The sequence below is a fragment of the Thunnus maccoyii genome, chromosome 5 (assembly GCF_910596095.1).
Source record: "Thunnus maccoyii chromosome 5, fThuMac1.1, whole genome shotgun sequence".
NCBI lineage: Eukaryota > Metazoa > Chordata > Actinopteri > Scombriformes > Scombridae > Thunnus > Thunnus maccoyii.
The window spans coordinates 23507489-23520705 of NC_056537.1; the positions used below are offsets into that span (position 1 = coordinate 23507489).

At 40.3% G+C, this 13217-nt stretch overlaps 2 protein-coding genes across 2 annotated transcripts; both read left to right on the forward strand.

Annotated features, from left to right (window-relative positions):
* The first annotated feature begins 1874 nt into the window (after positions 1 to 1874).
* spty2d1 (SPT2 chromatin protein domain containing 1) lies at positions 1875 to 7717 on the forward strand. The gene is made up of 6 exons (XM_042412887.1): positions 1875 to 2436; positions 2793 to 2910; positions 3024 to 4580; positions 6492 to 6651; positions 6734 to 6811; positions 6925 to 7717. Exons 1-6 carry the CDS (start codon positions 2374 to 2376, stop codon positions 7016 to 7018), a joined length of 2070 nt encoding a protein of 689 aa, XP_042268821.1. The 5' UTR covers positions 1875 to 2373; the 3' UTR covers positions 7019 to 7717.
* Positions 7718 to 8402: 685 nt separating this feature from the next.
* On the forward strand, positions 8403 to 13217 carry uevld (UEV and lactate/malate dehyrogenase domains). The gene is made up of 12 exons (XM_042412559.1): positions 8403 to 8568; positions 9447 to 9531; positions 9653 to 9718; positions 9842 to 10005; positions 10105 to 10246; positions 10325 to 10419; positions 10520 to 10625; positions 10884 to 11054; positions 11156 to 11320; positions 11577 to 11664; positions 11910 to 12033; positions 12329 to 13217. The coding sequence occupies exons 1-12, from the start codon at positions 8527 to 8529 to the stop codon at positions 12491 to 12493; spliced, it is 1413 nt and encodes a 470-aa protein (XP_042268493.1). The 5' UTR covers positions 8403 to 8526; the 3' UTR covers positions 12494 to 13217.

Genomic DNA, 13217 nt, shown 5'->3' on the forward strand with positions numbered 1-13217 from the left:
AGTTTGCAATGCCCATCCCTAGATAGGCTTTTAAAATACACGAAACTCAACAAGAAATTACATATGAAACTACTCAAGACTCAACAATACATATCCGTATGTTTAAGCACAAAACACAAAACTCAACAATGCATATGCATACATTGCAACACGAAACTCAACAACGAAGTACATACAAAGCAACACAAAACACAAACATACCATAAAAGTTTCATAAAACAAGCCCCAGATCATTCATCACTGATCCGTCTTTCGAGAGTACAAAAAAATGACATACATGATATTAAGTGAGAGTATAGACACAATAATCTGGTCCCATGACCGCCATACAGTTTTTCTGTACAATTAGCTTTGAAGAATAATTTAAATTTCAAGTTCAAAATTTATGAAGTCTTTCTTTTTTCTGTGCGTCTCTCCCTTTTAGCTCTTTTGTTATGTCACTGCTACATTTTAAATTAATAAACCAGTGGTTCAAACTGAGAACTTGAATTATATATGTGGGACACTAAAAAGAATACAGATATACAGGATATAAAAAGAGAGAGAGAGAGAGAGAGAGAGAGAGAGAGAGAGAGAGAGAGAGAGAGAGAGAGAGAGAATGAATATAGTTTTTACACACTGGCTGCCAAAAACACCATATGACAGATGTATTTTAACAACGTTTTTGTTTCTGTGGCTTGAATCACGGGGGGGAAAAAAATCAGTGGTGAAAGGTAACTATTTCATTCAAATACAGTACTTATGGTAATTGTACTTGACTGGAGTATTACATTTTTTATTATACCTCTACTACACTACATTTCAGAAGGAAATATTTTCCTTTTATTCCACTTAATTTGTTCTGAAGCTACAGTTTAGTGTTTAAGTGAAGCTAATGAAATTCGATCATTTTATATTAAAATATCCCTCTGAAAGGGGCCATTCTGAATTTGAATTTGACGAGGAAGGAATTGTAAGAGTTTCTTACAGAGCCCTGGGGACGCCTCATTTCTGGAGTGGTCTAGATTCAGTAAGTGCAGTATCCACAGTGGTAGCGACATCATGTGGCGCAAACACGTCGAAATCAATTTTGGAAGGATCTTGCGTAAGGAAACCAGGGAAATGCCAGTCACACATGAAAATAAAACACGAAATTAACGGGTTGGGTTCATAGACTGTATATAAATATAAATGATATAAATCTTTATATACAGTCTATGGTTGGATTCAAGTGAAAGTACTGTGAATAAATCTGAAAGTCACAATTTAAATATGAACACTAATGTGGCTCATGATTTCTCATCATTTTTTAATTATGTGGTCTATGTTTACTTTTACTTAGCCGAGTTGCGCATGATTCGCTAATTATAACCACTTTAAATCTGTTTGGTGTGAACAAATTTCAGAGCTATGTTGTGTTTGTCATGCATCAAATGTTATAGGCCTGTTTTCATATGTTAAACACTGTTAAACAAATGAACTTCACAGATTCACTAACCAAACTGTTGATGGATCACCCCTTCAGACTCAACATCGTAATCGCCTGTAATAATACATTTCTATGACAACCTCCTCATCAAACAAGCCCACAGATATACAGACATTAAATGTTAAAACTCCACTGTAGCCAGTTAATTTACACGAGTACTGGATTATTCATGCAGACAAAATCCTTGATCCAAGAGTGACATCAGCATTATGTCGCTTATTAGATATTAGACGGATACAGTTGTTCAACAAAAGGAATTTTCCCTGATAAACTTCTAACAACTTAGTTAATATATTGCTTGGGAATTTGTATTGATATCCTTGGCGAAATAATATCAACTCCAACCCGAAAATAGCGAACTTGATGAACTCTTTGCTGACTCGTTGTGCTGTCGCAAAGACGGAAGTACGCAATAGTGAATCATCTCACTTCCTCAGTGCTCTCTGAACACTTTGCCTTTTCTGTGTTTCTCGCTCAAGTCTCTACCAACACCCGGCGTTTGTTATGGCTGAGTTTTCGCAGTTTTTATTTCAGTTGGCCTTATTTTAAAGGATGTGACCCTAGTCTGTTGGTTTTTGTTAGTATAAAAGGGAAAGTTCGTCTTTCAGGCTTTCTTGGTAGGCTAGATTTGTTGGCTCAACGCGAGGTTAGCTAACTTCGCTAACGTGTGCTAACGTAAGCTGAAGAAGTAACATTAAAGTCACGTTAACTGTTTAATGTACAGTTTGACTTCCCAGCGGCTGTATTTGACAAAGTGGCTTCTTTATAGCTATCTGTTGCTGGTGGCGTTTTGATATTGGCGTTTTTATAACGCCTAGCTGACTTAACGTGGTTTGTAAGCTAGACGCTCCTGGAGTTTTGCGTGAATCGTCTCAAACAGCCAGCTTACATTACCAGCTGCTAACATGATGGACTTTGATAATATATTGTCAATCGCCTCGCAAAACCAGGGCCTCAGCACTGTGCAGGTAAGTTAAAAGCTATCGCTTACACTCATATTCTCAGGCCAAACAGTAAAAATGGGGATTCGTGGACAACCTTGTGAGCACACAAATGCCAGCTCATCTGTCAGGATCTGATAATGCAGCTAGCTGCTAACGTCCACCGTCGTGACCCTGAATGCAAGGCTCTGGAGACTTTTCCCCAAAAAACTTGCGCACCAATCCACCCCAAAATTTGAGATTTATGCTATTTAAAAATGAAAAATAGCCCCATACATACCATTTTATCTCCTTAAGACCTATGAGTACTGTGAATAGCAAAGTGAATTGAGTAAGTGCTTCATATTAAGTAAATCTATTTTGTAATATGTTCCCCTTTACAGCATAAGAGATACAGTCTACAAGCTGGACCACCCAAAAAGGACCCAAAGTCAAAAGCTGTAAGTTCTGCTGCTGTGCAGGCACTTCTGAAGAAGCAACACATTGAGACCAAACAGAAAGGTAAAAATATTAGTTTTATGTAATTTACTGGAATTTGAAAAATCATACACACTATACACAACATGAAATAATTATTTATTATTTTTTAAAAACATTTCTTTACATTTCTGCAGAATTGCAAATGAAGAAACAGAAGGTGGAACTTCTTGCAAAGAGGGTTGAGTTGAAGTCGGATCGTAAAGCACGAGCCATGGCTTCCAGAACGAAGGACAATTTCAGAGGTTACAATGGTATCCCAATTGTGGAGGGTCCTAAAAAGAGGAGATCAAAACATGAAATGGAGGATAAATCAGCGGATGGGGAAACATTTAGGAATTACTCGATTGACCCAGAGGATGATGAAGATAATTATGAGTATGAACAGACAGATTCAGAGCCAGAGCCGGAGCCGGAGCCAGAGCCGCTGAGACCAGGGAAAATCTCACGTTTTAGTGGGAGTAGCAGCAGCAAACCCTCCTCTAAAAAATCCAGTGGACCACCCAAGCCTGCTCCTCCTCCCATGAACTTTGCAGCCTTGCTCAAATTGGCAGAGCAGAAGCAGTTTGAGCCTGTTGAGCTAAAAACCAAGGTCGTGAAAAAGGAAGAAAGGCTCCGCACAGCTGACGAGATAAGGGAACTGGAGATGGAACGCAAGGTTAAGAGACGAGACAAAGACTCGAAGCCAGAAAGAGAAAGAGACCACAAGTCTCAATCTAGCTCTAGTTCAATAAGAAAAAACACTTCAGAGAAGGAGCAGAAGAATTGCAAACCACAAAAGAACTCCTTAGAAAAGCAAAGTCAGCCCAGTGGGACAGGAAAGAAGTCACATCCAACACCAACAAGCGATAAAGGCCACTCTTCTTCTAAGTCCTCTGTTGGTGACAGAGAAAGAGATAGACCCAAGATGTCTCACAGTGATAGAGACAGACACAAGACAAGCTTGTCTGGTTCATCAGGTGCCATAAACAGTAAAGTTCCTTCAAAAGCCACATCTTCTCAGGTTTCAGCCAAACAAGGGGGCCCCAAGCCCTCATCTAGCCACAAATCCAGCACCTCAAGTGACCTTAGCTTCAAAAAAGAAAGCTCATCATCACTTCACAGAAGACCTTCAGGTACTCCTGGGACCAGGCCTCCTGGTACGTCTGTAACAGGTCAAAAATCTCAACATGGGAGCTCCCAACAGACCAGGCCCATCCAGGGTAGCTCAATGAAGCAGGGACCTACAGTCGCAGGCCACAAGTCTGGAAAGGGCCAACCACTAAGGTCAGGAATTAATTCTGCAGTAAAATCAAGTGGTAATTCAGTGATGAGACCTTCATCGAGCGGCCCTCCTAAGTCAGGGAACCAACCTCAGGCAAGGCCTGGAGGAACACCCCAGGCAAAAGCCAGTGGTGTCCCACAGGCCAGGCCTGGTGGAAGTAACCTACAGGGTCACCCTGGAGGTAGAGGAGTCCGACCTCCAGGGATTGGACCTGGCCGACCTGGTAATGGAGGACCAATACCTGGACGACCAACAGGCAGCTTAGGATCAGGACCTGGAAGACCCAAGTGCACTGTGGTGTCAGAGACCATCTCGTCCAAGAATGTTGGTGGACCCAGACCGGGAGTCCCTTCTCGGCCAGGCATGCCACAAAGACCTGGGATGGCACCTAGAGGAGGAATGCCACCCAGGCCTATGAACAGACCACCAGGTAAGGAAGGGAACAAGAATAATGGTTTAATATTACCAAAGAACTTTATTTTTGTTCAGATGTCATTAATAGTAACCTTAAAGGTGGAGTCAGAGATTCTGGAGAAAGATTGTTGATATTCGAACTGAACAAGCAAACAGATACACCCCTCCCTTCAGTACTCATTCAGAATCCCCCCCCCTTCCCCCAGCGGCCAAACTGCCTTCAAACTGCAGAAATTTACTGAACCAAAATAGTTTGCATATCGGCTCCATGAGAAGAAACCAACAGCGTTTTTATTTATTGATTCATTGAATTTATTTCCCCACCCACTGTAGGGTGCGAGGGGAATCTGTAGTGAAACACGTGAGCTCACAGGAAGACTGGGAGCCTGATCAATCAATGTAGATACGGTTAATAAGTTGAAAACACATACGCAGCGGGATATTTGTGTGAATTAAACAGGCCATTTAAACAGTTGCCTGCTCACATTACACTTCGCTGAATGCAACAGAAACAGACTCAGAGTGTAAAAAAACCGCAGGGGTCACTGTGAGACTGTCTTGGATTCGGTGTGGATCGATACATCTAATAAAATGGAAGCATATCTGTTCTGTGAGAAAACACTTTCTATGTGAATTGGCCACAGCCTCTCTCTCTCTCCAGTTCACCAGCCCTCCCTCACAATTCAACAGGTGCTGGAGATGGACTGAGACAGTCATGTCCTCACATTGACAGCCACTCTGATAACTTCACCCTGTCCTGTGCATGAGCACGAACTGTTGCTGATTGGCTGGAATAGTGTTGTGTGGCTCAGTCCAAGCCACTTTATTTCCCATTACAGAACCAGTGCTGTGTATGAACACTGGATTTTTTTTCAGCGGTGCACAGAACAGACAGCTAGCAGACCATGAGGAGACATTTGCTGAATTTGGCAAAAAGTGTATTGAACGATCTTTCTCCAGAATCACTGACTCCACCTTTAAGTTGGACAGCACCTTTCAATACTATATTACAAAATGTTGTCATTTACCAGTAAAATATAGATGAAACTGATATTGTATGACAATGCACTGCAATAGTTAGGATAGGAGCTGCATGTCACAACTTGAAAAGAGGCATTTTGATAAAAGCAACTTGGCATATAAGTAAAGTATCTTACAGCATGTCAAGCATATTGTTGGTGCCGCTGGATATGAATACTGCACCATTTTGTTTTAGGGGCTGTCTGTATACATATACTCCCATTAAAAAAAAACAAAAAAAAAAAAAACAACAAAAAAAAACATTCTCTCTGGTCACAGCAGCAAAACATTCTCAAGTCACTTTACTTTATGTAAATTGAATGACTGCATTAATACTGTGTGATATGAATGCAATTTTTAGACATAAAATAACAACAAAGTATAGAAGATGTAAAAGGTAAACGACACAGAAATTGTCAGTATTAATTCCACTGCTCATACATAGTGCAACAAGCATTCAATTTTGTATAGTTACACATTACAATGAACAGTAGGAAATGATGCATGCAGTTAAGCATATGATATTATAATATAGTCAAATATAATATAACAAACAGCTGTTGACACTTTGCAAACAGCCTGTAACATCACAATCAGTACTACAGGGCAATGGATTTGTTTTCCAAACTGAATGAAGCGTGTCAGCAACACTCTGCAGCCTTTCTCATTATTCCTGGGTCAGAGAACAGTAACCCTTTTAACACATAAACAAAAAGTAATTTCAATGTTATTAACCTTCTAGGATGAAATTGACTTTGTAAACACTAATATGACTGATAGAGTAATACTTGAATCACTAGTTTGCTGGCTTTACCATTCCTTTACTCTACAAACCAGATTATACGTCCTCTTCATAAAGTAGATTAAAACAAATGGAAACAAATACATTTCTGTATCTGTCATCCAGGTACAATGTTACCACCTATCACCTCTGCGTACAAGAGGAAATACGAGGATGAGGAAGATGATTATGACTCAGAGATGGACGATTTTATCGATGATGGAGGTGACGAGCAGGAGGAAATTTCCAAACACATTAAGGAAATCTTCGGTTATGATCGAAACAGGTAAAGGTTGTTTCCTTATATTCTGTCATTTCACTGTATTGTAAACAACGTCTATACAAAAAAAAATGTCATTTGCTCCCAGATACAGGGATGAGAGTGACTATGCACTTAAATTCATGGAGAGCAGCTGGAAAGACATGCAGAAAGAAGAAGCTAGGAGGTAAGTTGGAAATAAACTTCAGTCATTTACTGTCGATCTGTACTTAGTGTCCCTTGAGCTGAACATTTTTACCGCTTTAACATAATGTTATCTTCTCTCCCTTGCTACATTAGTCTGAAAATGGCTGTGCAGGAAGATCAGGAGGAGGAGAGAAAAGAGGAAGAGGAGCTGAAAAGACAAATGGCCAAGAGGAAAAGAAGGAACTGAAGCCTTTTTCCTACTGAGATGAACTGTGTTGCCTGAAAGATGGGACAATGGGTCTGCTATCTGAACACATAAAGCCCAGAGACTGTGTCCACCTTGGCCTCTGTTACTTTCTTTCCGCTTCTTTCCCTTTGTCCGGACAAAAACTGAGTGGACTGACACATGACACTGACACAAGAGGAAAAGAGAAGAAGAATTTTAGTGAAAGTCAACCAGAGAAAACTCAAAGATTAAATATGCACAAATCATTCAGGCATTAGGCTGCTAGGATATAATGAAAAGTTCTTTCATTTCCCCCACGTTATATTATTTATTTCCCCCATTGAGTGCAGCGTTTACACTGTCAACAGTCCTAATTTCTGAAAGGAACTGAGCTGTGAAGCGACGTATTAATATGAAGGTGTGATTTTTAGACCAACAATGGTATACAATATCAAGTGTTCATGACAAGCTATTTTTGAGCAGAACTTGCAAACTTTTTCACACAAACTTTGATTGTAAACGTCAATTGAATATGCAGAAAACATTACCACCAGATATGTTGCGTGTTTCTCTTTAAAAATGATTTGAAAGAAGTGATTGCATTAAGGCTTTTATTTAAATGTCCATGTTATGGATGCTATGTCAGAGTATGACAATCTCAGTAATATATACTTGGATTCTAGAAATCAATGAAAGCAATAAAATATTGTTTTCGTGCCATTTGTTGTGTGGAATACTGTTTCATCTTGTTTTCAAAAGTTGCAAATTTTGGCAGAAACTGTTGACTGTTAATGTGGTTGTGTAAGCATTGATTATGGTTTTTAAAGTCCCCCTTCATTCAAAAATATGTTTTTCTTTTTGTTCCTACAGTTTGATGTTTGAGCTTCACTGTGCAAAATGTTATATGTGCAGAGTTTCACATTAATCTACTGAAAGAGGAAAGTTTCTCTGAGCTCATTGAAAATCAGATTTTAAAGAGTAGGCCTAAAAGCAGGATTTGTGACATCACAACTAATTTTTGAAGCCAATTGTGGTTCAGTATTCAACTTATACAAGTGAGATGTAGAGACTTGAAGCCTCCAGTACACATACGGTGAGAATGGACTTTACAGTGAAGGAGGTGACATCTTGTGTCTAGCAGGAAAACTTTTGAAATGAACAAAATTTACATATTTATAGATTATGGATTTTTTAATGAGGTAGGAGTAGATGCCTTTTTAAGGATATGAATGTGGAAATTATACTTTTTTGTGGTAAAAATATCAGACACATTATTGAGCCAAGCAGATAATTTGTATGTCTTATATGGGGGGATCTTGAAGAATTTTTGCTTAATCTACCAGGATATTGTCGTCGCGTGTATTTTGTCCCTCTCGCTCTGCCGTACCTCAGTGGGCGGAGCCTGCTGACTTCCTTAGCTACTCCAGAAAGTTTGCGGACGTTTGTTTATACTGCTGGAGTTGAAGTTAGTCGTACAGAGGAACACAATCAGAAGAAACGGTGATTTCTATTTCTTGTACTTACAATAGATGGACCTTCGTTCAGAAAAAGTGCAGCGGATCCTGTCCAAGGTCGGTTATAAATCACATGAACAGTTTTTTGAACTTTCAAACTGATACCAATGGAAATGTTTTAGGTATGAATACCGGCTAGCGTAGCAGGTTAACCACAGTCAACCTTCAATAACTGGCTGAACCTGCTCTGTTACTCAGCTTGTCCCAGAGAAACGGGGGAAACACGGAAATGTTATCTAACATAAAATGAGGACAAAATGTTCATTGTCATATTTCTCCCGGTTTAATTCAGTCAAACTAAATCTGGCCTCGATTGATGCAGTGAAGGTATAAATCACTGTCTATGGCGGCTTGTTACCCCCGTTTCATTGAATAATGTACAAAATTGTCTAAAAGGTATCATGTGAGAGCTAATGCTTAACGTTTCGGTCATCCTGTCCTTTAATTCCTGCTGTCAAAGTGTCCAGCAGTTAAAAATAAATATGTGCTGTAGCTGGTGAGTCCGCAGTATCTGAAGGTTGTAACGTTACAAAGCAACTCATATGTACAGTATGTGTGATGTGAAGCAGCATATCACACAATTACAAACCTGAATGATCTGCTGAATCCTTCAGTCTACCGGCAGTATAACATCACTGAGCCATGATCGTTTACTGCATCTTCACTTTGTTGTCGAGGTTAAAAACTGCATACACAGCCATAAAATAATGAATCAAGAGTCAGAAAGAGATTTTAACAATGATTGAAAATGTGTGGGCTGAAGCTGTTGAATTTTATGCTTTCTCACGTTCACAAAATGCAAAATGTACAGTTCTGACGATGGATCAAAGTTATTGATTAATATACACACGTCTACAGACATTCATATATCACAATCATAGTATTTCCTATGAGTATTTGATGATATGAGTATTTTCTTTACCTCCTGATATTAGTACAAATTCCACGATGTTGCAGTGGAGGAGCTGCAGAAAATCCATCGCATCTACCCTGGAATGAAACCATCCGCAGGCACATATAGTGAGTAATTTTTTTTTTGGAAGGCGTACTTCATCCATCTCTTTTACAGCTTCACATTTATCTCATACACATCACAACTGGATCTCGCTGAGAGGTGATTTGCTTCCATTATGAATTTCAGCGTTCAGTGATGGCACCCAGAAAGATCTCCTGAAATTAATTGGTAACATCCCAGTCCAGTATGAAGGTAAGGTATCCCTCTTGACACTGGAGCTGTACAAAGACTCAGCCTGCTTGAAAGGAACATGTGATTCTTGAGTCATTATTAGGTCATTATTATGTACTGACGGCAGCCACTCTGTCCTACAAGGCCGCTCCTACAACTTCCCCATTCAACTGTGGCTGATGGACTCATTCCCCTTCACCCCTCCAATATGCCTCCTGAGACCGACTCCTGACATGGTCATCAGAGTGGGCAAGCATGTAGACCCCAGAGGACGGATTTACCTGCCAGGGCTGCACAACTGGGATTTTGTAAGGTTTTGCCCTTTTTTGCTACAAGTTGACATTACAAGTAGGTGGTTTTGCGTTGTTCTTATCAGTTTGGCTGCTGTTTCTTTTGCTTTGGAACAGCCCAAGTCATCTGTGGTGGGTCTTCTGACTGAGATGATCAGCAAGTTTGAGGAGGATCCTCCGCTGTCCTCAAAAACCACAGGAGACAACAAAGACCCCCATGAGCTTCTGGCATTTGTCTCCAATATCCAGATCAATGACGGTACTTCACTTGTGCAGCTATGCCGCTGATGGTCATTAAATAGAGTGCTATTGTTGGCTTAACTGGTGTCCATTTCAGGTGGAATCAGACATCACGATCAACCGATCAACAAAGTCTCAGTCATCGGGGGAGGAGATTTAGGAATGGCATCAGTGATGAGCATTTTGGCAAAGGTAATCACTTCCTATTTAAATTTCATGTCAGAGATTTCATTGATACTGAATATTTTAACAAATTTCTCAATCTCTCATGTTTTTTTTTATTTCTCTCTAGTGTAAAGTGGATAAACTTGTTTTCATTGACGTTGCTGAGAGTTCCACCAAAGGAGGAAGCACAGACCTGGAGATTTTCAATCTGCCAAAGGTCGAGGTCTCCAGAGGTGCGTCACTTTCTGCACTGTCGCACAATGTCCAAGAGCTTATTTGCTGAGTCACCACTGATGCTGCATTATGTTTAGGGAGACTGTACATTTAAAACCTGGTCACTGTTTCCTTACCAGCAGCTGTTCTGTAGCTGCCCTTGCACTTTGACCTTTCTACACAGAAAGATAAAAGAAAACAATCAGCTGTCTGTCTTGTTTGCAGCTAGAAAGAACAAAGCTTTATTTCTCTATGGTTAACTCTCTCTCCTCTGGTAGATATGTCTGCCTCTGCGGGCTCCAAGGTTGTTGTGGTGACTGCAAACGCGTGGAGCAGTGAGCAGTCGTACGTAAGCGTGGTTCAGACTAACGTCGACTTGTACCGAGGAATCATTCCTAATCTGGCACGTCTCAGCCCCAACGCCGTAATGCTCATCACCTCTCAGCCAGGTCAGTGATGGCGACGCAGAGACACCTTCTTAGGAACTGACAGCTCTGCTCGTTAAACCTTTTCCATCGTTAACTTTATTCTCTCTCTGCTTGAATTCCAGTGGACATCATGACCCACGTCGCCTGGAGGCAGAGCGGCCTGCCACCGACACGGGTGATCGGGGCAGGGTGTAACCTGGACTCGGAGCGACTCAGTCACATTCTGGATATTAACCTGAACACTCACAAACAAGCCTGGGTCATAGGAGAACTTTCTGACAACAAAGGTGAGCCAGAGAGGACCAATCAATTAAATATTTAGATGGACCCTAATTGTCATGGTGAATGTCTGACTTCCCGTAGACTATTATGGAAAGTCCGTGGCTATTGTTTGCTCAGCTGCTTTTATAGTTTTGTTTGGAATGACGAAACCAGTAATGCTGCTCTACCGGCTAATCTCGTATGCCTTTTCCATGCTCAAGACTTGCAAACACCATGTGTTAATGACGCGTGATTGAGCCTGTCAGTGTTTTTGTCTTGCAGTGGCTGTGATGAGTAATACTGGGCTGAGCTCCAGTGTGCAGGCAGAGATCGCTCCAGGATCCAGCTCTACCAAACCATTGTTAGACAGGTATCAGCATGAATTAGTTGGCGTGAAGGATTTACATTGTGTTATCTGTTTGTTTTTTTTAAAGAATTTGTAGATGAATCAACTGGATCTGAAATTGTGGAGTTGTTTAGAACTTGAAAAATCACGCAGTAAGGCGGGAAATAATGTTTCACCAATTTACGATCATTTTTGCAATAACATTTAAAAGTTTAAAAGTAAGACGTACATATTTTTCTGATGTACAGTACATTTTTCCATGCTTGCAGAGCGTTTGACATCATGAAGAATCGAGGTCAGCGTTCGTGGTCTGTGGGTTTGTCCATTGCTGACATCACAAACAGTATCCTGACAGATAAGATGAAGACCCACTCTGTCTCCACACTAGCCCAGGTGTGTCTTGTTTATTCTCACTATCAGCCCCAGCATTATCATATGTTATATGTTATGTTTCACTACATTCATGCCTGTATGAAGTCAGTAGCTTCAGTGCTTAAACTCTGAGGTGTAGTTTTGTTGTTTCTCATCCACAAGGAACACAAAAAAAGACTTGTTTTGACGTTAAGCTTGCTTGTCTGATATCACATTAACCGGGACTTGTGCCTTTTGAATAGATCACAATCTGTACTTGGTATTTCTCAGGAGGAGAAATACACACTTTTTGATCAGTGGCCTTTGTTTGCTTTAGGGCTGGGGTGGCATAGGTGCAGAGGTGTTCCTCAGCCTGCCGTGCATCCTTGGATCGAATGGGTCCACACGCCTGGCTGGAGTGTCACTGGGACAGGAGGAAGACTCCAAACTGAGGAGCACCGTCACTTCCCTCTCTAACCTCATGAGTCAGCTCAGGATATGAAGGATATGATTGTAACCCCAGTTCCAGTGCAAACAGCTACACCCTCTGGGAGTGGCTGTTGCTGTTGGTGGTAAAACACCATCAGAGGATGGACTGTCCCACTGCTGAAGCTGAATGCAGTTTCAATTCGCTGCTTATACTGGAAGTTTGAAGTTATGGACTAAATTGCTCTCTTGAATGTCTAATTTAACCAAAAGATAAATTTCTCTGTCATCCTTTGATGCTGTGTATTCCTGCGGGTCAAAAATTGAAATAACAATGTACGGATTACTTATTTTGTTACATACAAAATGGTACTGTTATATTTTTTGAAATCACTAAAACTCTATACAAAAGCATCTAAATAACAGTGATGCTTTTAGTTTTTACTAACTATATTTTTGTCAATAATAAGTTGAATTTGGCCAGGTGCAATTTTGCCAAAGATGAATTTACAGGTATGTATATATGATGAAGTATGAAGCATGTAGATTTTATGCAGTACAGATGGTGAGTCAGTGGATTCTTCATTGATGAAGTACAGCTCATATACTTTCTTTGCTGACCTACTTGTATATTTCCACATTTAATGTCGGTATCAAAAAGCTCTTAAAATGCCTTAATATTTAAAATGCCTTACTTTTGTTTACTTCATGCAAAAAGCCTTTGGACAGCTGGAACTTAAGTTACGTCCAGTGAGACCACACGATTTTGTGGGTTTGTGCAATAAATATCTGAAACATGA

Bases quoted from the DNA above. Each gene is read 5' to 3' on its own strand.
- uevld (XM_042412559.1), top strand. From the start codon at position 8,527: ATGGACCTTCGTTCAGAAAAAGTGCAGCGGATCCTGTCCAAG. The intron at 10,247-10,324 runs GTACTTCACTTG...TGTCCATTTCAG, and splicing joins CAATATCCAGATCAATGACG to GTGGAATCAGACATCACGAT. The intron at 10,626-10,883 runs GTGCGTCACTTT...CTCCTCTGGTAG, and splicing joins AAAGGTCGAGGTCTCCAGAG to ATATGTCTGCCTCTGCGGGC.
- spty2d1 (XM_042412887.1), top strand. From the start codon at position 2,374: ATGATGGACTTTGATAATATATTGTCAATCGCCTCGCAAAACCAGGGC. The intron at 2,437-2,792 runs GTAAGTTAAAAG...TCCCCTTTACAG, and splicing joins AGGGCCTCAGCACTGTGCAG to CATAAGAGATACAGTCTACA. The intron at 2,911-3,023 runs GTAAAAATATTA...ACATTTCTGCAG, and splicing joins CATTGAGACCAAACAGAAAG to AATTGCAAATGAAGAAACAG.